Source organism: Bombina bombina, chromosome 6 (genome assembly GCF_027579735.1).
Source record: "Bombina bombina isolate aBomBom1 chromosome 6, aBomBom1.pri, whole genome shotgun sequence".
Taxonomy (NCBI): Eukaryota; Metazoa; Chordata; class Amphibia; order Anura; family Bombinatoridae; genus Bombina; species Bombina bombina.
The window spans coordinates 1,017,170,696-1,017,195,137 of NC_069504.1; the positions used below are offsets into that span (position 1 = coordinate 1,017,170,696).

At 38.7% G+C, this 24,442-nt stretch overlaps 1 protein-coding gene across 1 annotated transcript in view; it reads left to right on the forward strand.

Moving 5' to 3' along the window:
- Positions 1-24,442, forward strand: part of C6H12orf4 (chromosome 6 C12orf4 homolog) — a 279,225-nt gene that overhangs the window by 145,680 nt on the left and 109,103 nt on the right. Inside the window, exon 10 of the mRNA XM_053718742.1 lies at positions 15,295-15,369. Coding sequence (XP_053574717.1) covers positions 15,295-15,369 — 75 coding nt within the window. The remainder of the gene's footprint in view (positions 1-15,294; positions 15,370-24,442) is intronic.

Consider the following 24,442-nt stretch of genomic DNA (forward strand, 5'->3'; position numbering starts at 1 on the left):
TATACTAATTAGAGAGGCCCAAAATGTAGTTTTTAACACTTCTACAGCAGATTATCCTAAGGTTTAAAGCAAACACAAGTATATATTTCCCTTTTCTTTTTCCCTTCCTTCCCTCCCTCTTCCAAATACCAAAGGTAAGTTATTAATGAGCTATGTATAATTGAGGAATATAACCTTGAGGCATGATATTTATAGCCTAGTTGTTAATCTTCCCTTTGTTTCCTACACCCTCCCAGCTGGTCAAAAGCACCTTACTCAAAAAAAAGAAGAAGAAAAAAAAAAAAAAAAGAGAAGTATGAAACCTATAGTGAAGGAGTTTCCATTGACAATATAGGCATTTTTGTCATCAAATAAAACAAATTGAACATGCAGTTACAACAGCCTTATCTGCTATCAGCTTCTAAATAAATAAAAAATTAAGGTGTCTTAATCTTACACCATATGAAGCCTAAGAGATTACTTAAAGATAAAAATGATCATTAGGTACCCAGGAAGTTGTCTAACTTTCAATAATTGAGCTAGAAGGTCTTGTACCACATAAGGCACAACCTTAATATAATGACCTGGGATCTATAGTCGCTGCTAGGACACCTGGACCCAGTTATACCTTAATTACTGTAAGGGAAAAAGAAAAAACAAAAAAAGATAAAAAAAAAATCTTTTTCCTTTTGCAGGGTCAAAGTATATACATTAGTAGTATCAGTAAATCAGCTGAAAGTATAACAATATAAAATACTATATAATCAGCTAGGAATAATATCACTATAGCAAGAAGACACAGATAAGCAGTTTTAACCAAGGCTCCTAAGTTTGAATGTAGTAACCAAAAAAGTCCTGTAGATGATATTTTACTCTTTTTCCAGATGTTATTAACCCGTCATGTAAATAAGATTTCTTTATGCTACAAACAACGGGTAGAGATATATTCACTGTCCATGTCCAGGAACAAAAGTTATATGAATTTATTCTGACAAAGTCATATCCAGTTAGCTCTCCTCAGGCGTCTGCCTCCAGCCCTTTGAAGCCAGTTTTCCCCCTCAGAGTTTTCTCCACTCTCCTTCTAATAATCCTCCTCAAAGGCTACCGGCTGGTGCTACCAAAGAGTTTAACGAAAATAGAGGATAACAACAGGAGACTCACCCCTTCCTAGACTGTCCAGCACCCCGTCGTCGTTCCCCAGAACACTGCAATGCAGCCTGATGCGAGTAGGAACCGCCACCGGAACTCACGCTCCGCGTCTTCGGATGATGACCTCACTCAGCTCCCCTCACGCAGCACCGGTGGGAGGGGAGAGAGCAGCGCTATACCAGGCGGCAGGACGAGGAACAACCTCAAGACCTGGCCCCCAGATCAAGACCTCGGCTCGGCTCCCTCCCACGCAGCACCGGTGGGGGAGGGAGGAAGGTGAACACCAAACGGTGAAACGACAGGTACCTCCTCTGCAGTAAAGAAGCGCAGTTCGGTCTTTCAATTTAATCTGGTGGGGGCAGCACACACAGGGAAGGGGGGGGAGAGTTAGCACCAGGGAACTTAGCACGGCTCGGAGAGAGAGATAGATAAGTGTCCTAGGGCTGGGGCACAGGTAATGTGGGTATGGCAAATTTGAACCAAGTAGAGCGGACAGCTACAGGCAGAGAGGCAAATCCAGGTAGCAATAGTTAGGCAAAAAATCAGTGAGCTGGAAAACACTGAATAAGGTTCCCGAGTAGGTCTTCCATAACTGCCCAAGAAAAACTTCCCCAAAGCTTGGGGAGAGGCGCGAAAAAACCACCGCCAGTGAGTATAGGGCTGAAGGTGCGAGTTGAGCAACCAGAGCATGCAATTTTAAGCAACTTTCTAATTTACTCCTATTATTATTTTTTCTTTGTTCTCTTGCTATCTTTAATTGAAAAAAAGGCATCTAAGCTAAGGAGCCAGCAAATGTTTGGTTCAGACCAATGGGCAGCACTTGTTTATTGGTGCTGTCCAATCAGCAAGGACAACCCAGGTAGTTCACCAAAAATGTGTGGGCATCTAAACTTACATTCTTACTTTTCAAATAAACATACCAAGAGAATGAAGAGAATTTGATAATAGGAGTAAATTAGAAAGTTGCTTAAAATTGCATGCTCTATCTGAACCAAGAAAGAAAAAATGTGGGCTCAGTGTCCCTTTAAGTATCTTAGGTGCAGATTTGCAAAGCTGCAACTTGGTCTTCTCTATATACTTTTTCTAATTTTCTTCTGACTGATATTTTTGCTTCTTTACAAGCAGCTTTTGGCAGTAAAGTCCTTTAGGCCGCAGTTTCTGATAAAAAAGAACTGCTGTTCATTTTATGAAATAAATCTTACCTGATAAATTATTTTCTTTCAGGATGATGATAGTCCATAGGCCCTGCCCTTTTCTATTTTCAGTGTCAGTTCTAATTTCACCTTTATAGACCCTGCTTTTGTCTTTCCAACCTATTTGATTCCTATTCTCTGCTCGACTTTGCATTAAACTGAGGAGAGATGGGAGGTTGGAGGGATTAAAGAGCTTGTGTCGGTTCTTGGCCTCCTCCTAGTGTCAGGAACTTTTTCCCACATGTTATAGAGCCATATAGACTATTATCATCCCAAAAGAAAATAATTTATCAGGTAAGCATAATTTTTGTTTTTTTCTCTCTGTATATTAAAAGGAAACATTTGTAAACAATAAAGAAGTTTTGGAAAAAGCACCATCTTAACTAGATGTTTGCAAAACAAAATTGAAATATGTCTAACAGTTTTGCAAAGATTAATGCACATGTATTGGATTGTTTTCTCAATTTAAAATGCCATTCTGCATACTGATACCCAACATATTTAGAATGAGGAACAAATTTGGTATGGATATCTACAAAAGGCAGTACAACTGCTATGGAGTTTAATTAGGTATATCAGAATACTGTGTTTATCTATTAATTTAAAATATCTCTACTTTCTACTAAATATAATATACTAAATCTCTATGGTGGTACCACTAAAACCAACACAGATACATTGTGAAATAAACTCTATGAGGGTCCTCCATTATTTGTCAAACAGTTTATTTAGGAATCAATATATGTTAATAATAAGATAAATATTTACAGATATATATATATATCAATCTATTTTACAGATACAGTCCACATTTTAAGATACAGGGCAACTTTTCTAAACTAACCCCAATTGTGCTACACAGAATATTATCCCAGAAATACTTAGCCAGATTCTCTGTGTCCAACATCATCCATCTTTACAGCATGCCCAGGATACAAAAGAAAGGCAGAGGCTCTGGTGTTACAATATTTTATAACCCAATTCAAAAGGGAGTGGCTTATCAAATGCCACTCAAAAAGACCAATGGGAGTGTCTATAGTTCAGAGAGAAAGGTGTACCTGGGGGAAGGGATCCCAATAACAGCTAAGTGAATATTCCAGTGATAAAATGTCACCACATTCCCTCACTTTTTCTTCTCCTATGTTGCCCCGTTTTCTGGTTATCCCCACTAGTACAGAAGAACACAGTGGGAGCGAAAACCTTACAGGAGAAATTCTCCCACCATCCCTTCGGAATAATTCCCTCGGCGATATGAGCTCTTCTGTACTTTCCTAGGACTGTCAATTCCTAATCTAACTTTATACAATTCATTAGAAAAATTAATTTAAAATTATACATAGAAACACAAAATCCTATGCTAAACCCCATTAGCAACATTTATACAATGGTCTTAAATATTGGGAAAAGTTCATATATGAGTGTGTGAGTGTGGGTACACTAGATGGGTATGTGTGTAGTAAAATCTTTATTAAGAAAGTGTGAATTGTGCCTGTAAAACAAAAGTTATAATGGTTCACTGAAGTTCTTTGTTGTCATCTTTTGGCCTTGCTTTTGGCATCTGGTCCTTGCTTTTGCTTTACCAAATCTCTCTCTTTGAACCATTTTGTTTTTTTCCAAGACCCTCAAAGGAATGAAAAAAAGATTAAAACCAGGCATATATTTACTTCACACTACAACACTCCATCTGCAGTAGAAACCACATTCACAGTTATTAACTTTAAGTTGGAAAGTGCCTCTGTTATTGCATCATCCCACTCGCACCCTTACTTAACTTATGTTGCTTGATTTATATGATTATTTACCCCTTTATGCTATATATATATATTATTTTATTTACATCTCCATTGTGATACATTATACTTATTTAATTTGTCCAACGCCACCATCATAGATTCATGGTAAGATCAGTCCTGAAGACACCTGAAAAACAACAATCTATAATGTGTGTTATTGGGGAAAAACTGGAAGGAAAGGTGAGAAGCCTTCTATCTTCATTGGTTTTCTTCCTGCAAGATAAGACTTCAGACAGTTTACATAGAAATGGTATTACATGTGGCCTCCCAAAACTAATAACAATGGAGGTATCTGTTATTGTTTTTTTAGAAAGAGAATGCATCAATTAACTATACATTCTTAATATTGGCATTTAAAACTTAATAATGAAAAACACTTAAAATTATTAATTGAACTTAAAACTAAAGTACACATTACACGATACAAATGTACTGCAAACAAATATGCTTATAAAAAAAATGAATGATTTAATTTGAGCCCTCCAGCTCTGTCAGTTGCTTCTTTAGAAACCCAATTTGATCTCTCATTCTCCTGTTTTTTTGTTTGAGTTCCCAATAACTTAAGTTGGCCTTATTGTTTATCTCATTTGACCTCAGCCTCCAATTTTCTCCTCTGTTAATATCGCCATTTAAATTCCTGTCTCTCCAGCTTCCTGTATTTGATGCTCTACTATTCTGATATCCACAAACATTCCTTCTATTACCCCTCTCTGATTCCTGCCTGTGAATATTCAGATTATTCTCCATTGACTGCTTCACTGCAGAATTTGCCTTAATGGTGTATGGGTGATAATTCCACCACTTCTCAGCTCTAGTGAGCACCATATGTAGGTTTGTGGAGTTTGGATCATACAGCTTTACAAACTCCTGACATTTTCTGGGGAGAGCTTCAAGTACCCTCTGTATGTGAGCTGGTGACCCCCAGACCATTTGGGTCTGTGGCTGGCGCAGCACACACCAAAATAAAACTCTTTTTGCTACTTCAAATGGCCCATCTAGTGGTCTCATGGTAATTTCACTAATCTCTTTCTCTAGACTAGTAAAATTGAAAAAGGTTTTAGCTATCCTGCCAGCCTGATCACATATACTTGAATTAAATCCTAATAACCTGTTGGCATAGGGGCCCATGGCATCTTGAAGCAATTCGGTCCATTCCGGCATGCTCATACCTAATTTTATGGCTTTTTCAGTTCCCTTGTGAAACCAATGTGAAAAGTTATTAAAGCTGTTTGTGGGGATTGTGCCCCACCATTTCTTAAAAATGTCTTTATCTGCTACAGTCATTGGCCTAGTCTGATTTGAAAAACCTGTAGGAACTTTCAGGTTGTTAAAATTCTCAGAAATTATGACAGGGGCAATTGGAACAGAACTTGGGTTTTTAGTGAGGCCCATTTGCATTTTATCTTGTTTTACTAATTGTTTTGGCTCTTTCCTTTGTGGCAGTAAGTTATCACTATCTGCATTGTTCCCAGAAATATCACTAATTATTTTTTCTTTTTGTTCAATTTTCATCTGTAACTCAGTAATTTTGTTTGAGTATTCGTTACTGATGTGTTCTGTTAATTTTAATTTTCGTTGTAATTTACTGATCTGTATGGTGTTAGTTAAAGCAGAAAACTTAATACAATCTCTGTCAGTCTGTGTGTTATCTAACTTTAATTTAAGGTCTTTATTTTGCTCTGTAAGTTCTCCAATAATGTCCGTTAATCTCTTTATAGTTTAAATCACTGCCTGCACTATCATACATTTTCTTTTATTATTATTCATCTTTTTAAGAGTTAATACCTGTGTTAGTATATCTAAAACACTTTCACACTTGTTGTTTTTAGCTTCTGGGATGAGGAATGGACCATTATATTTATGAATGTAATTGTTAAAGTAATCACAGATTTCCTGTGAAATATAGTTTTTTCCAGACATTTTTAACAGATAGCCGTTAGAACTAAAATAATAATAAAAAAAAAAATTCTATATATATTATATACTAGAATAGTGTGTCTCTCACAGCATAGTAGTTTTTTTTTTTTTTTAAATGTTAACACAGGATGTACAAGATACCATTGAGATGCTAATTTTACACAACAAAGGACATAGCAGTTAAGCCATGTAGAAGGGTAGGAATTAGATCTGTTATAAGCAGGTCAGCATTCCAGCAGAGGTGGTAATATAGTTAAATTTAGTTTTTCTAACCACTGCTGATTATTCTTTATTTTAAATCTGGGGAACAGACTATTGTGTGTCTCTCACAGCATAGTTTGCCAGACTATTTTAACTGCCCCAAATGCAAGGAATTATAATCTCTATAGGGCAATGAAACTAAACAGAAATTAAGCAGAACAAAATTAAAAAATTAAATATTGTTCTCTTTTAAAAGGTGTGAACCATCAATAATACTAACCTAAATAAAATAAATGAACAAAGCAAAGCAAGGAATCCTTTTTACTGATATTTTCCCAAATTGAGGAAAAAAAATTATAAAAATATTTTAAGTACAGGAAGATTCTATAGAACTTCTAAATGCTAATTTCAACTGTAGTTTTGGTTCCAGGTTCTGCTCCAAACACAGGAAATGCAAATTTTTAACTTTGTTACCCAAAACAAAGCTTAATTAAACTGTAATTTCTTAACTTTAAATTCTACACAATTTCCCATACAATTCAGAATTAAATTTATGTATAGGGCAAGCTACAGCTCTGGGTGTAACACATTCACAGAAATGAATCCTTTGTAAAAAGAAATAAATAAAAAAAACCTTACTGTTGGCAGCTATTACATAGTACTGTAAAGCTTTTGTTTGTAAAAAACATTTAGATTGGACCAACACAACACATGTCTCTAAAATTCATTAGAAAACTGGCTCAACAATAAAAGTATCCAGTTTCCAAAAACAAGAAAAATACAAGAGTTAAAGGGACAGTCTAGTATAATCAACTTCACAATTTACTTCCATCATCAAACTTGCTTTTTTCTCTTGGTATTCTAAGTTGAAGCCAAACATAGGTAGGCTCATATGCTGATTTCTAAGCCTTTTAGGGTTGCCTCTTATCACATGCTTTTTTTAAAAAAAAAAAAAAAAAAAAAAAATCTCTTTTCAACACAAAGAGACACTGTGGGGGTTATTTAAGATTTAGCAGGCTACAAAACAGGCCTTCCCCTATGCAAATGCAAATTTATACAGACCAGAAATACAGTTTTTTTTTAAAGCCATGCTTTTCTTGAAAACATACAACAAGCCTTTGAAACCAACCCCTATTTGCGCTTTTTTAAATAAAGTTATACATACAAAACTTTGCTATAAAACATCAAATCTACATTTACTGCAGTTAAATTTAAAATAAATCAACATTCATTTGATTCCTGCAAAACTAAATGGCATATGGATTCGTCTACAACTTCATGGCCGCCAAAATGTGGTTATCTATTAATTTAAAATATCTCTACTTTCTACTAAATATAATATACTAAATCTCTATGGTGGTACCACTAAAACCAACACAGATACATTGTGAAATAAACTCTATGAGGGTCCTCCATTATTTGTCAAACAGTTTATTTAGGAATCAATATATGTTAATAATAAGATAAATATTTACAGATATATATATATATCAATCTATTTTACAGATACAGTCCACATTTTAAGATACAGGGCAACTTTTCTAAACTAACCCCAATTGTGCTACACAGAATATTATCCCAGAAATACTTAGCCAGATTCTCTGTGTCCAACATCATCCATCTTTACAGCATGCCCAGGATACAAAAGAAAGGCAGAGGCTCTGGTGTTACAATATTTTATAACCCAATTCAAAAGGGAGTGGCTTATCAAATGCCACTCAAAAAGACCAATGGGAGTGTCTATAGTTCAGAGAGAAAGGTGTACCTGGGGGAAGGGATCCCAATAACAGCTAAGTGAATATTCCAGTGATAAAATGTCACCACAAATACTACTGGTAATCTTTATAGTTTGAAAAGAACTTACAAAATTGGGTGAATCTAGAGAAATATAGTTAAACCACCATGAAGTGGTACACCCCACAAACTCACAGAGCAGTGCCATAGAGCTGAAGTACGTAGAATACAAATAGCCTATTATCTGTTGCATCACTCACAACAGAGTTCCAAACTGCATCAGGAAGCAACATCAGCACAGGAACTGTGCATCGGGAGCTTCATGAAATGGGTTTCAATGGCCAAGCAGCTGTACACAATGCCAAGCGTCGGCTGGAGTGGTGTAAAGCACTCTACCACTAGACTTCGGAGTAATGAATTATGCTTCACAATACTTTTCCTTTATGGGCTGAATCATTCCTGTTTTTTCTCTTTATAATAGAATTAGCCATGGAGTATTATAGTGTTAGGACCAGGCAACATTAGGACACCTTGTAAATTGGTGAGCAGAATATGACCATATTGTGTGACTAAGGATAACAATTTTAACATAAAAGCATAGTTATTTTTAGCAGGCAATTTTTGCAGCATTTAAAAAGGTTTTGTTTATTTGAAAGTGGATGTGGGCCAATATAATCTTGATTTGATTTAGATTCTTCTTCTGTTCTCTCATTTTGCATTTTGTTCATTTATAAATTAAATATAAATATAATATAATATATAATATATATATAATATAAATAATCTACTAAAATTTCTAATATTTAAATCATTCTTACTTTACAGCATTTTTTCACAGTGCATTAAGATATCCCCGCATCAAGTCCTTGTTGCTCACCTGGAGTTCAGAGATTTTATTATGCGCTGAATATAGAGATGAGTTCCGCATTAAGTCCTTGTTGCTCACCTGGAGTTCAGAGATTTTATTATGCGCTGAATATAGAGATGAGTTTTAGCTCAGAGATTTGTTGTATGTGGTAAATTATTAAATGCACAAATATGGGGTTGCCACTTTGCTTCTTAAAATTGTTTTAATATCTTTATGTGACATTGAATCATATTTGTGTTTGAATTGTATGGTCAGGTTACAAGTTGTTCTGGCAGACAAGTAAACACCATTGGGTTAGTGTCCTACCATTTGAGAGTACTCTACTTAAAGTGAAATGGGAAGCTAGGGGCATTCATTGCTTTATATGCCATGTGGTGCTTTTTTTTAGTTTATTTAATTTGATGCCTTGAGTATAATATTCTGAATCTATGGGGATCCAATAAATTTGCATTATAAGCTCCCCCCTGATTTGCTCTTAGTTTATTCTAGAGTTTATATCTGCTACCATTATTACATTATTATTTCTTTCATGTAATTAGCAAGAGTCCATGAGCTAGTGACGTATGGGATATACATTCCTACCAGGAGGGGCAAAGTTTCCCAAACCTCAAAATGCCTATAAATACACCCCTCATCACACCCACAAATCAGTTTTACAAACTTTGCCTCCTATGGAGGTGGTGAAGTAAGTTTGTGCTAGATTCTACGTTGATATGCGCTCCGCAGCAGGTTGGAGCCCGGTTTTCCTCTCAGCGTGCAGTGAATGTCAGAGGGATGTGAGGAGAGTATTGCCTATTTGAATTCAATGATCTCCTTCTACGGGGTCTATTTCATAGGTTCTCTGTTATCGGTCGTAGAGATTCATCTCTTACCTCCCTTTTCAGATCGACGATATACTCTTATATATATATACCATTACCTCTGCTGATTTTCGTTTCAGTACTGGTTTGGCTTTCTACAACATGTAGATGAGTGTCCTGGGGTAAGTAAGTCTTATTTTCTGTGACACTCTAAGCTATGGTTGGGCACTTTTTTATAAAGTTCTAAATATATGTATTCAAACATTTATTTGCCTTGACTCAGGATGTTCAACATTCCTTATTTTCAGACAGTCAGTTTCATATTTGGGATAATTCATTGGAATAAATCAATTTTTTTCTTACCTTAAAATTTGACTTTTTCCCTGTGGGCTGTTAGGCTCGCAGGGGCTGAAAATGCTTCATTTTATTGCGTCATTCTTTGCGCTGACTTTTTTGGCGCAAAAAAAAATTCTGTTTCCGGCGTCATACGTGTCGCCGGAAGTTGCGTCATTTTTGACGTTCTTTTGCGCCAAAAGTGTCGGCGTTCCGGATGTGGCGTCATTTTTGGTGCCAAAAGCATTTAGGCGCCAAATAATGTGGGCGTCTTTTTTGGCGCTAAAAAAATATGGGCGTCACTATTGTCTCCACATTATTTAAGTCTCATTATGTATTGCTTCTGGTTGCTAGAAGCTTGTTCACTGGCATTTTCTTCCCATTCCTGAAACTGTCATTTAAGGAATTTGATCAATTTTGCTTTATATGTTGTTTTTTCTATTACATATTGCAAGATGTCCCACGTTGAAACTGAGTCAGAAGATACTTCTGGAAAATCGCTGCCTGGTGCTGGAGCTACCAAAGCTAAGTGTATCTGCTGTAAACTTTTGGTAGCTGTTCCTCCAGCTGTTGTTTGTATTGAATGTAGATAATATTTCCTTTAGTAAAGTTACATTACCTGTTGCTGTTCCGTCAACATCTAATACTCAGAGTGTTCCTGATAACATAAGAGATTTTGTTTCTAAATCCATTAAGAAGGCTATGTCTGTTATTCCTCCTTCTAGTAAACGTAAAAAGTCTTTTAAAACTTCTCATTTTTCAGATGAATTTTTAAATGAACATCATCATTCTGATTCTGATAATAGTTCTTCTGGTTCAGAGGATTCTGTCTCAGAGGTTGATGCTGATAAATCTTCATATTTATTTAAAATGGAATTTATTCGTTCTTTACTTAAAGAAGTCCTAATTGCATTAGAAATTGAGGATTCTGGTCCTCTTGATACTAAATCTAAACGTTTAGATAAGGTTTTTAAATCTCCTGTAGTTATTCCAGAAGTTTTTCCTGTCCCTGGTGCTATTTCTGAAGTAATTTCCAGGGAATGGAATAATTTGGGTAATTCATTTACTCCTTCTAAACGTTTTAAGCAATTATATCCTGTGCCATCTGACAGATTAGAGTTTTGGGACAAAATCCCTAAGGTTGATGGGGCTATCTCTACTCTTGCTAAGCGTACTACTATTCCTACGGCAGATGGTACTTCCTTTAAGGATCCTTTAGATAGGAAAATTGAATCCTTTCTAAGAAAAGCTTACTTGTGTTCAGGTAATCTTCTTAGACCTGCTATATCTTTAGCGGATGTTGCTGCAGCTTCAACTTTTTGGTTAGAAGCTTTAGCGCAACAAGTAACAGATCATAATTCTCATAGCATTATTATTCTTCTTCAACATGCTAATAATTTTATTTGTGATGCCATCTTTGATATCATTAGAGTTGATGTCAGGTATATGTCTCTAGCTATTTTAGCTAGAAGAGCTTTATGGCTTAAAACTTGGAATGCTGATATGTCTTCTAAGTCTACTCTGCTTTCCCTTTCTTTCCAGGGTAATAAATTATTTGGTTCTCAGTTGGATTCTATTATCTCAACTGTTACTGGAGGGAAAGGAACTTTTTTACCACAGGATAAAAAATCTAAAGGTAAATTTAGGTCTAATAATCGTTTTCGTTCCTTTCATCACAACAAGGAACAAAAGCCTGATCCTTCATCCTCAGGAGCAGTATCAGTTTGGAAACCATCTCCAGTCTGGAATAAATCCAAGCCTTTTAGAAAATCAAAGCCAGCTCCTAAGTCCACATGAAGGTGCGGCCCTCATTCCAGCTCAGCTGGTAGGGGGCAGATTACGTTTTTTCAAAGAAATTTGGATCAATTCCGTTCACAATCTTTGGATTCAGAACATTGTTTCAGAAGGGTACAGAATTGGCTTCAAGATAAGGCCTCCTGCAAAGAGATTTTTTCTTTCCCGTGTCCCAGTAAATCCAGCGAAGGCTCAAGCATTTCTGAAATGTGTTTCAGATCTAGAGTTGGCTGGAGTAATTATGCCAGTTCCAGTTCTGGAACCGGGGCTGGGGTTTTATTCAAATCTCTTCATTGTACCAAAGAAGGAGAATTCCTTCAGACCAGTTCTGGATCTAAAAATATTGAATCGTTATGTAAGGATACCAACATTCAAAATGGTAACTGTAAGGACTATCCTGCCTTTTGTTCAGCAAGGGCATTATATGTCTACAATAGATTTACAGGATGCATATCTGCATATTCCGATTCATCCAGATCACTATCAGTTTCTGAGATTCTCTTTCCTAGACAAGCATTACCAGTTTGTGGCTCTGCCGTTTGGCCTAGCAACAGCTCCAAGAATTTTTACAAAGGTTCTCGGTGCCCTTCTGTCTGTAATCAGAGAACAGGGTATTGTGGTATTTCCTTATTTGGACGATATCTTGGTACTTGCTCAGTCTTCACATTTAGCAGAATCTCATACGAATCGACTTGTGTTGTTTCTTCAAGATCATGGTTGGAGGATCAATTTACCAAAAAGTTCATTGATTCCTCAGACAAGGGTAACCTTTTTAGGTTTCCAGATAGATTCAGTGTCCATGACTCTATCTTTGACATACAAGAGACGTCTAAAATTTATATCAGCTTGTCGAAACCTTCAGTCACAATCATTTCCTTCGGTAGCCTTATGCATGGAAATTCTAGGTCTTATGACTGCTGCATCGGACGCGATCCCCTTTGCTCGTTTTCACATGCGACCTCTTCAGCTCTGTATGCTGAACCAGTGGTGCAGGGATTACACAAAGATATCTCAATTAATATCTTTAAAACCGATTGTACGACACTCTCTGACATGGTGGACAGATCACCATCGTTTAGTTCAGGGGGCTTCTTTTGTTCTTCCGTCCTGGACTGTAATTTCAACAGATGCAAGTCTTACAGGTTGGGGAGCTGTGTGGGGGTCTCTGACAGCACAAGGGGTTTGGGAATCTCAGGAGGTGAGATTACTGATCAATATTTTGGAACTCCGTGCAATTTTCAGAGCTCTTCAGTCTTGGCCTCTTCTAAAGAGAGAATCGTTCATTTGTTTTCAGACAGACAATGTCACAACTGTGGCATACATCAATCATCAAGGAGGGACTCACAGTCCTCTGGCTATGAAAGAAGTATCTCGAATTCTGGTATGGGCGGAATCCAGCTCCTGTCTAGTTTCTGCAGTTCATATCCCAGGTATAGACAATTGGGAAGCGGATTATCTCAGTCGCCAAACGTTACATCCGGGCGAATGGTCTCTTCACCCAGAGGTATTTCTTCAGATTGTTCAAATGTGGGGACTTCCAGAAATAGATCTGATGGCCTCTCATCTAAACAAGAAACTTCCCAGGTATCTGTCCAGATCCAGGGATCCTCAAGCGGAAGCAGTGGATGCATTGTCACTTCCTTGGAAGTATCATCCTGCCTATATCTTTCCGCCTCTAGTTCTTCTTCCAAGAGTAATCTCCAAGATTCTGAAGGAATGCTCGTTTGTTCTGCTGGTAGCTCCAGCATGGCCTCACAGGTTTTGGTATGCGGATCTTGTCCGGATGGCCTCTTGCCAACCGTGGACTCTTCCGTTAAGACCAGACCTTCTGTCGCAAGGTCCTTTTTTCCATCAGGATCTCAAATCCTTAAATTTAAAGGTATGGAGATTGAACGCTTGATTCTTAGTCAAAGAGGTTTCTCTGACTCTGTGATTAATACTATGTTACAGGCTCGTAAATCTGTATCTAGGGAGATATATTATAGAGTCTGGAAGACTTATATTTCTTGGTGTCTTTCTCATCATTTTTCCTGGCATTCTTTTGGAATTCCGAGAATTTTACAGTTTCTTCAGGATGGTTTGGATAAAGGTTTGTCTGCAAGTTCCTTGAAAGGACAAATCTCTGCTCTTTCTGTTCTTTTTCACAGAAAGATTGCTAATCTTCCTGATATTCATTGTTTTGTACAAGCTTTGGTTCGTATAAAACCTGTCATTAAGTCAATTTCTCCTCCTTGGAGTTTGAATTTGGTACTGGGGGCTCTTCAAGCTCCTCCGTTTGAACCCATGCATTCATTGGACATTAAATTACTTTCTTGAAAAGTTTTGTTCCTTTTGGCCATCTCTTCTGCCAGAAGAGTTTCTGAATTATCTGCTCTTTCTTGTGAGTCTCCTTTTCTGATTTTTCACCAGGATAAGGCGGTGTTGCGAACTTCTTTTAAATTTTTACCTAAGGTTGTGAATTCCAACAACATTAGTAGAGAAATTGTGGTTCCTTCATTATGTCCTAATCCTAAGAATTCTAAGGAGAAATCATTGCATTCTTTGGATGTAGTTAGAGCTTTGAAATATTATGTTGAAGCTACTAAGAATTTCCGAAAGACTTCTAGTCTATTTGTTATCTTTTCCGGTTCTAGGAAAGGTCAGAAGGCCTCTGCCATTTCTTTGGCATCTTGGTTGAAATCTTTAATTCTTCATGCTTATGTCGAGTCTGGTAAATCTCCGCCTCAAAGGATTACAGCTCATTCTACTCTTTCAGTTTCTACTTCCTGGGCGTTTAGGAATGAAGCTTCGGTTGATCAGATTTGCAAAGCAGCAACTTGGTCTTCTTTGCATACTTTTACTAAATTCTACCATTTTGATGTGTTTTCTTCTTCTGAAGCTGTTTTTGGTAGAAAAGTACTTCAGGCAGCTGTTTCAGTTTGAATCTTCTGCTTATAATTTCAGTTTTTTTCATTATAAAATTTAAACTTTATTTTGGGTGTGGATTATTTTTCAGCGGAATTGGCTGTCTTTATTTTATCCCTCCCTCTCTAGTGACTCTTGCGTGGAAAGATCCACATCTTGGGTAGTCATTATCCCATACGTCACTAGCTCATGGACTCTTGCTAATTACATGAAAGAAAACATAATTTATGTAAGAACTTACCTGATAAATTCATTTCTTTCATATTAGCAAGAGTCCATGAGGCCCGCCCTTTTTTGTGGTGGTTATGATTTTTTTGTATAAAGCACAATTATTCCAATTCCTTATTTTTTATGCTTTCGCACTTTTTTCTTATCACCCCACTTCTTGGCTATTCGTTAAACTGATTTGTGGGTGTGGTGAGGGGTGTATTTATAGGCATTTTGAGGTTTGGGAAACTTTGCCCCTCCTGGTAGGAATGTATATCCCATACGTCACTAGCTCATGGACTCTTGCTAATATGAAAGAAATGAATTTATCAGGTAAGTTCTTACATAAATTATGTTTTTTTTAAATTATATTATTAAAGACATGTATATGTCCTGACATTAATTTTAATTGTTTCTTTCAGGCTCTGCATATGAAACTGAAGAAAGAGGAGAAAAGGTCAAAAACTCTGAACGCAACCATTCCAATTTACTGCCAGGTAAATGAAAATAATTTCTCACAGTAGACAAAAGAAGGTTATATTTTTGAGGATTTTTATGCATACAAATTATGGAGGTCTAAGGGTTATATTTTATATTAGATATTAAAATGTGACCTACCCAAGTATCATCAGAAAATGCCCATTTGTATGATACTGGTCTGTGGGATGTTCACTGGCTAATATGCAGAACTCACACAACTTAGGGCTAGATTACAAATGGAGCGCTGTTTATCGGTTGTGCATTGAGTCTCCTAGAAGTAAGCTTTTTGCGTGCGTCATGTAGCGCATTTTTTGCATGAGCACTAAACCAATGCGGGCAAAAGACAAACTTCAAAAAAAAACTTGACCTTGTTAATGTATTCCCCCATAGAGTTCAGTGGAAAAAACACCCCAAAAAGTGCAAACCCGGTTGCGTTTTCTCAGCTGCACTAACCTGACATGAAATATTAATGTTTTGCATTCAAATGGTCTTCACATAACAGAATATGTTCTATTTCTCCAACATAGGTGTGTCCGGTCCACGGCGTCATCCTTACTTGTGGGATATTCTCTTCCCCAACAGGAAATGGCAAAGAGCCCAGCAAAGCTGGTCACATGATCCCTCCTAGGCTCCGCCTACCCCAGTCATTCTCTTTGCCGTTGCACAGGCAACATCTCCACGGAGATGGCTAAGAGTTTTTTTGGTGTTTAAATGTAGTTTTATTCTTCAATCAAGAGTTTGTTATTTTAAAATAGTGCTGGTATGTACTATTTACTCTGAAACAGAAAAGAGATGAAGATTTCTGTTTGTAAGAGGAAAATGATTTTAGCAACCGTTACTAAAATCGATGGCTGTTTCCACACAGGACTGTTGAGATGAATTAACTTCAGTTGGGGGAAACAGTGAGCAGACTTTTGCTGCTGGAGGTATGACACATTTCTAACAAGACTTGGTAATGCTGGAAGCTGTCATTTTCCCTATGGGAACCGGTAAGCCATTTTCTTAGTTTAGTATAAGAATAAAGGGCTTCACAAGGGCTTTAAAGACTGGTAGACATTTTTCTGGGCTAAAACGATTACTTTATAAGTATATTTAATGGATGTTAACTATAAATAGTTCTTTTAATCTTGGGGATGTATTAAAAAAACGGCAGGCACTGTATTGGACACCTTTTTCACTGGGGGCCTTTTCTAGTCATAGGCAGAGCCTCATTTTCGCGCCACTAATGCGCAGTTGTTTTTGGAAAGCAAGGCATGCAGATGCATGTGTGAGGAGCTAAGAACCACTGAAAAAGCTTATTGAAGGCGTCATTTGGTATCGTATTCCCCTCTGGGCTTGGTTGGGTCTCAGCAAAGCAGATACCAGGGACTGTATAGGGGTTAAATGTAAAAACGGCTCCGGTTCCGTTATTTTAAGAGTTAAAGCTTTCAAATTTGGTGTGCAATACTTTTAATGCTTTAAGACACTGTGGTGAAATTTTGGTGAATTTTGAACAATTCCTTCATACTTTTTCACATATTCAGTAATAAAGTGTGTTCAGTTTAAAATTTAAAGTGACAGTAACGGTTTTATTTTAAAACGTTTTTTGTGCTTTATTATCAAGTTTATGCCTGCTAACATGTCTGAACCATCAGATAGACGATGTTCTGTATGTTTGGAAGCCAAGGTTCCTCCCCATTTAAATATATGTGATGAATGTGACTTAGTGTCCAGACAAAGTAGGGACAATGATGCCACTGATAATGATATTGCCCAAAATGATTCCTCAAGCGAGGGGAGTAAGCATGGTACTGCATCATCCCCTTCTGTGTCTACACCAGTCTTGCCCACACAAGAGGCCTTTAGTACATCTAGTGCGCCAATCCTTCTTACTATGCAACAATTAACGGCTGTAATGGATAATTCTATTAAAAACATTTTGTCCAAAATGCCTACTTATCAGAGAAAGCGCGATTGCTCTGTTTTAGATACTGAAGAGCATGAGGACGCTGATGATAATGGTTCTGACGTACCCTCACGCCAATCTGAAGGGGCCAGCAGGGAGGTTTTGTCTGAGGGAGAAATTTCAGATTCAGGAAAAATTTCTCAACAAGCTGAACCTGATGTTATTATTTTTAAATTTAAATTGGAACATCTCCACGCTCTGCTTAAGGAGGTGTTATCTACTCTGGATGATTGTGACAATTTGGTCATTCCAGAAAAATTATGTAAGATGGACAAGTTCCTAGAGGTCCCGGTGCCCCCCGATGCTTTTCCTATACCCAAGCGGGTGGCGGACATTGTAAATAAGGAATGGGAAAGGCCCGGCATACCTTTTGTTCCTCCCCCTATATTTAAAAAGTTATTTCCTATGGTCGACCCCAGAAAGGACTTATGGCAGACAGTCCCCAAGGTCGAGGGGGCGGTTTCTACTCTAAACAAACGCACTACTATCCCTATAGAAGATAGTTGTGCTTTCAAAGATCCTATGGATAAAAAATTAGAGGGTTTGCTTAAAAAGATGTTTGTTCAGCAAGGTTACCTTCTACAACCAATTTCATGCATTGTTCCTGTCACTACAGCAGCGTGTTTCTGGTTCGATGAACTAGAAAAGTCGCTCAATAAAGACTCTTCATATGAGGAGGTTATGGACAGAGTTCAAGCACTTAAATTGGCTAACTCTTTTATCTTAGACGCCACTTTGCAATTAGCTAGATTAGCGGCGAAAAATTCAGGTTTTGCAATTGTGGCGCGCAGAGCGCTTTGGCTAAAGTCTTGGTCAGCGGATGTGTCCTCCAAGAACAAGTTGCTTAACATCCCTTTCAAAGGTAAAACGCTATTTGGCCCTGACTTGAAAGAGATTATTTCAGACATCACTGGGGGAAAGGGCCACGCCCTTCCTCAGGATAGGTCTTTTAAGGCTAAAAATAAGCCAAATTTTCGTCCCTTTCGCAGAAACGGACCAGCCTCAAATTCTACACCCTCTAAGCAAGAGGGTAATAGTTCTCAAACCAAACCAGCCTGGAGACCGATGCAAGGCTGGAACAAGGGTAAGCAGGCCAAGAAACCTGCCACTGCTACTAAAACAGCATGAAGTGTTGGCCCCCGATCCGGGACCGGATCTGGTGGGGGGCAGACTCTCTCTCTCTTTGCTCAGGCTTGGGCAAGAGATGTTCAGGATCCTTGGGCGCTAGAAATAGTTTCTCAAGGTTATCTCCTGGAATTCAAGGAACTACCCCCAAGGGGGAGGTTCCACAGGTCTCAATTGTCTTCAAACCAAATAAAAAGACAGGCATTCTTACATTGTGTAGAAGACCTGTTAAGAATGGGAGTGATTCATCCTGTTCCATTAGGAGAACAAGGGATGGGGTTTTACTCCAATCTGTTCATAGTTCCCAAAAAAGAAGGAACATTCAGACCAATTTTAGATCTCAAGATTCTAAACAAATTTCTCAGGGTTCCATCGTTCAAGATGGAAACCATTCGAACAATTCTTCCTACCATCCAGGAAGGTCAATTCATGACCACGGTGGATTTAAAGGATGCGTATCTACATATTCCTATCCACAAGGAACATCATCGGTTCCTAAGGTTCGCCTTTCTGGACAAGCATTACCAGTTTGTGGCACTTCCATTCGGATTAGCCACTGCTCCAAGGATTTTCACAAAGGTACTAGGGTCCCTTCTAGCGGTGCTAAGACCAAGGGGCATTGCAGTAGTACCTTACTTGGACGACATACTGATTCAAGCGTCGTCTCTGTCAAAAGTAAAGGCTCATACGGACATTGTCCTAGCCTTTCTCAGATCTCACGGGTGGAAAGTGAACATAGAAAAAAGTTCTCTGTCCCCGTCAACAAGAGTTCCCTTCTTGGGAACAATAATAGACTCCTTAGAAATGAAGATTTTTCTGACAGAGGCCAGAAAATCAAAACTTCTAAGCTCTTGTCAAGTACTTCATTCTGTTCTTCTTCCTTCCATAGCGCAGTGCATGGAAGTAATAGGTTTGATGGTTGCGGCAATGGACATAGTTCCTTTTGCACGAATTCATCTAAGACCATTACAACTGTGCATGCTCAGACAGTGGAATGGGGATTATACAGACTTGTCTCCGACGATCCAAGTAGATCAAAGAACCAGAGATTCACTCCGTTGGTGGCTGAACCTGGACAACCTGTCACAGGGAATGAGCTTCCGCAGACCAGAGTGGGTCATTGTCACGACCAACGCCAGTCTGGTGGGCTGGGGCGCGGTCTGGGAACCCCTGAAAGCTCAGGGGCTATGGTCCCGGGAAGAATCTCTTCTCCCGATAAACATTCTGGAACTGCGAGCGATATTCAATGCTCTCAAAGCTTGGCCTCAACTAGCAAAGGCCAAATTCATAAGGTTTCAATCAGACAACATGACGACTGTTGCATATATCAACCATCAAGGGGGAACAAGGAGTTCCCTGGCGATGGAGGAAGTAACCAAAATAATTCAATGGGCGGAGAATCACTCCTGCCACTTGTCTGCAATCCACATCCCAGGAGTGGAAAATTGGGAAGCGGATTTTCTGAGTCGTCAGGCTTTCCATCCGGGGGAGTGGGAACTCCATCCGGAAATCTTTGCCCAAATAACGCGATTATGGGGCATTCCAGACATGGATCTGATGGCCTCTCGTCAGAACTTCAAGGTTCCTTGTTACGGGTCCAGATCCAGGGATCCCAAGGCGACTCTAGTAGATGCACTAGTAGCACCTTGGACCTTCAACCTAGCTTATGTATTCCCACCATTTCCTCTCATTCCCAGGCTGGTAGCCAGGATCAATCAGGAGAGGGCTTCGGTGATCTTGATAGCTCCTGCGTGGCCACGCAGGACTTGGTATGCAGACCTGGTGAATATGTCATCGGCTCCACCATGGAAGCTACCTTTGAGACAGGACCTTCTTGTTCAAGGTCCATTCGAACATCCGAATCTGATTTCCCTCCAACTGACTGCTTGGAGATTGAACGCTTGATTTTATCAAAGCGTGGGTTTTCGGATTCTGTAATAGATACTCTGATTCAGGCTAGAAAGCCTGTAACTAGAAAAATTTACCATAAGATATGGAAAAAATATATCTGTTGGTGTGAATCTAAAGGATTCCCCTGGAACAAGATAAAAATTCCTAAGATTCTATCCTTTCTACAAGAAGGTTTGGTGAAAGGATTATCTGCAAGTTCTCTGAAGGGACAGATCTCTGCATTATCTGTTTTACTTCACAAAAGGCTGGCAGCTGTGCCAGACGTTCAAGCGTTTGTTCAGGCTCTGGTTAGAATCAAGCCTGTTTACAGACCTTTGACTCCTCCCTGGAGTCTTAATCTAGTTCTTTCAGTTCTTCAAGGGGTTCCGTTTGAACCCTTACATTCCGTAGATATTAAGTTATTATCTTAGAAAGTTTTGTTTTTGGTTGCAATTTCTTCTGCTAGAAGAGTTTCTGAGTTATCTGCTCTGCAGTGTTCTCCGCCCTATCTGGTGTTCCATGCAGATAAGGTGGTTTTGCGTACTAAGCCTGGTTTTCTTCCGAAAGTTGTTTCCAACAAGAATATTAACCAGGAGATAGTTGTACCTTCTTTGTGTCCGAATCCAGTTTCAAAGAAGGAACGTTTGTTACACAATTTGGACGTGGTCCGTGCTCTAAAATTCTATTTAGAGGCCACTAAAGATTTCAGACAAACATCTTCCTTGTTTGTTGTTTATTCTGGTAAAAGGAGAGGTCAAAAGGCAACTTCTACCTCTCTTTCTTTTTGGCTTAAAAGCATTATCCGATTGGCTTATGAGACTGCCGGACGGCAGCCTCCTGAAAGAATCACAGCTCACTCCACTAGGGCTGTGGCTTCCACATGGGCCTTCAAGAACGAGGCTTCTGTTGATCAGATGTGTAAGGCAGCGACTTGGTCTTCACTGCACACTTTTACCAAATTTTACAAATTTGATACTTTTGCTTCTTCTGAGGCTATTTTTGGGAGAAAGGTTTTGCAAGCCGTGGTGCCTTCCATCTAGGTGACCTGATTTGCTCCCTCCCATCATCCGTGTCCTAAAGCTTTGGTATTGGTTCCCACAAGTAAGGATGACGCCGTGGACCGGACACACCTATGTTGGAGAAAACAGAATTTATGCTTACCTGATAAATTACTTTCTCCAACGGTGTGTCCGGTCCACGGCCCGCCCTGGTTTTTTTAATCAGGTCTGATTATTTATTTTCTCTAACTACAGTCACCACGGTATCATATGATTTCTCCTATGCATATTCCTCCTTTACGTCGGTCGAATGACTGGGGTAGGCGGAGCCTAGGAGGGATCATGTGACCAGCTTTGCTGGGCTCTTTGCCATTTCCTGTTGGGGAAGAGAATATCCCACAAGTAAGGATGACGCCGTGGACCGGACACACCGTTGGAGAAAGTAATTTATCAGGTAAGCATAAATTCTGTTTTATTCTTAAACACACACACACACACACACATATATATATATATATATAATGTTTTTTTGTTAATATATACAGTATCTCACAAAAGTGAGTACACCCCTCACATTTTTGTAAATATTTTGTTATACCTTTTCATGTGACAACACTGAAGAAATTACACTTTGCTACAATGTAAAGTAGTGAGTGTACAACCTGTATAACAGTGTAAATTTGCTGTCCCCTCAAAATAACTCAACAAACAGCCATTAATGTCTAAACCGTTGGCAACAAAAGTGAGTACACCTCTAAGTGGAAATGTCGAAATTGGGCCCAAAGTTGTAATATTTTGTGTGGCCACCATTATTTCTTTCATATAATTGGCAAGAGTCCATGAGCTAGTGACGTATGGGATATACATTCCTACCCAGGAGGGGGCAAAGTTTCCCAAACCTCAAATGCCTATAAATACACCTCCCACCACACCCACAACTCAGTTTTACAAACTTTGCCTCCTATGGAGGTGGTGAAGTAGGTTTGTGCTTGATTATTATGATTTCTTCTATGATAAGCGCTTCTAATCATTCTGAAGCCCAATTTCTCTCAGAGTACAGTGTTTGTCAGAGGGATGTGAAGAGAGTATCGCCTATTGATTCTATGGTTTCTCTCACGGGAAATCTTTTCAAGGGTTCTCTGTTATCGGTTGTAGGGATTCATCTCCTACCTCCCTTTTCAGATCGACGATATACTCTTATATACCATTACCTCTGCTGATCGTTTTCAGTACTGGTTTGGCTATCTGCTATATATGGATGCATGTCTTTCGGTAAGTATGCTTCATTATTTAAGACACTTTCAGCTATGGTCTGGCGCTTTATGTATTAATATAAAGTTTTAAATATATGTATTTTACTTATAGTTGCCATGAGTCAGGTCTATGTGTATTTCCCTTTGCAGTCTAAACAGTTTCAGTATAGGAATCATGTTTTGGAAGTTTATTTAAACTTTTTTCTCCAACATAGGTGTGTCCGGTCCACGGCGTCATCCTTACTTGTGGGATATTCTCTTCCCCAACAGGAAATGGCAAAGAGCCCAGCAAAGCTGGTCACATGATCCCTCCTAGGCTCCGCCTACCCCAGTCATTCTCTTTGCCGTTGTACAGGCAACATCTCCACGGAGATGGCTTAGAGTTTTTTAGTGTTTAACTGTAGTTTTTATTATTCAATCAAGAGTTTGTTATTTTGAAATAGTGCTGGTATGTACTATTTACTCAGAAACAGAAAAGAGATGAAGATTTCTGTTTGTATGAGGAAAATGATTTTAGCAACCGTCACTAAAATCCATGGCTGTTCCACACAGGACTGTTGAGAGCAATTAACTTCAGTTGGGGGAACAGTGAGCAGTCTCTTGCTGCTTGAGGTATGACACATTCTAACAAGACGATGTAATGCTGGAAGCTGTCATTTTCCCTATGGGATCCGGTAAGCCATGTTTATTACGATCGTAAATAAGGGCTTCAAAAAGGGCTTATTAAGACTGTAGACTTTTTCTGGGCTAAATCGATTGATTATTAACACATATTTAGCCTTGAGGAATCATTTTATCTGGGTATTTTGATATAATAATATCGGCAGGCACTGTTTTAGACACCTTATTCTTTAGGGGCTTTCCCAAAGCATAGGCAGAGCCTCATTTTCGCGCCGGTGTTGCGCACTTGTTTTTGAGAGGCATGGCATGCAGTCGCATGTGAGAGGAGCTCTGATACTTAGAAAATACTTTCTGAAGGCGTCATTTGGTATCGTATTCCCCTTGGGGCTTGGTTGGGTCTCAGCAAAGCAGATACCAGGGACTGTAAAGGGGTTAAAGTTCAAAACGGCTCCGGTTCCGTTATTTTAAGGGTTAAAGCTTCCAAATTTGGTGTGCAATACTTTTAAGGCTTTAAGACACTGTGGTGAAAGTTTGGTGAATTTTGAACAATTCCTTCATGTTTTTTCGCAATTGCAGTAATAAAGTGTGTTCAGTTTAAAATTTAAAGTGACAGTAACGGTTTTATTTTAAAACGTTTTTTGTACTTTGTTATCAAGTTTATGCCTGTTTAACATGTCTGAACTACCAGATAGACTGTGTTCTGAATGTGGGGAAGCCAGAATTCCTATTCATTTAAATAAATGTGATTTATGTGACAATGACAATGATGCCCAAGATGATTCCTCAAGTGAGGGGAGTAAGCATGGTACTGCATCATTCCCTCCTTCGTCTACACGAGTCTTGCCCACTCAGGAGGCCCCTAGTACATCTAGCGCGCCAATACTCCTTACTATGCAACAATTAACGGCTGTAATGGATAATTCTGTCAAAAACATTTTAGCCAAAATGAACACTTATCAGCGTAAGCGCGACTGCTCTGTTTTAGATACTGAAGAGCATGACGACGCTGATAATAATATTTCTGAAGGGCCCCTAACCCAGTCTGATGGGGCCAGGGAGGTTTTGTCTGAGGGAGAAATTACTGATTCAGGGAACATTTCTCAACAAGCTGAACCTGATGTGATTGCATTTAAATTTAAGTTGGAACATCTCCGCATTCTGCTTAAGGAGGTATTATCCACTCTGGATGATTGTGACAAGTTGGTCATCCCAGAGAAACTATGTAAAATGGACAAGTTCCTAGAGGTGCCGGGGCTCC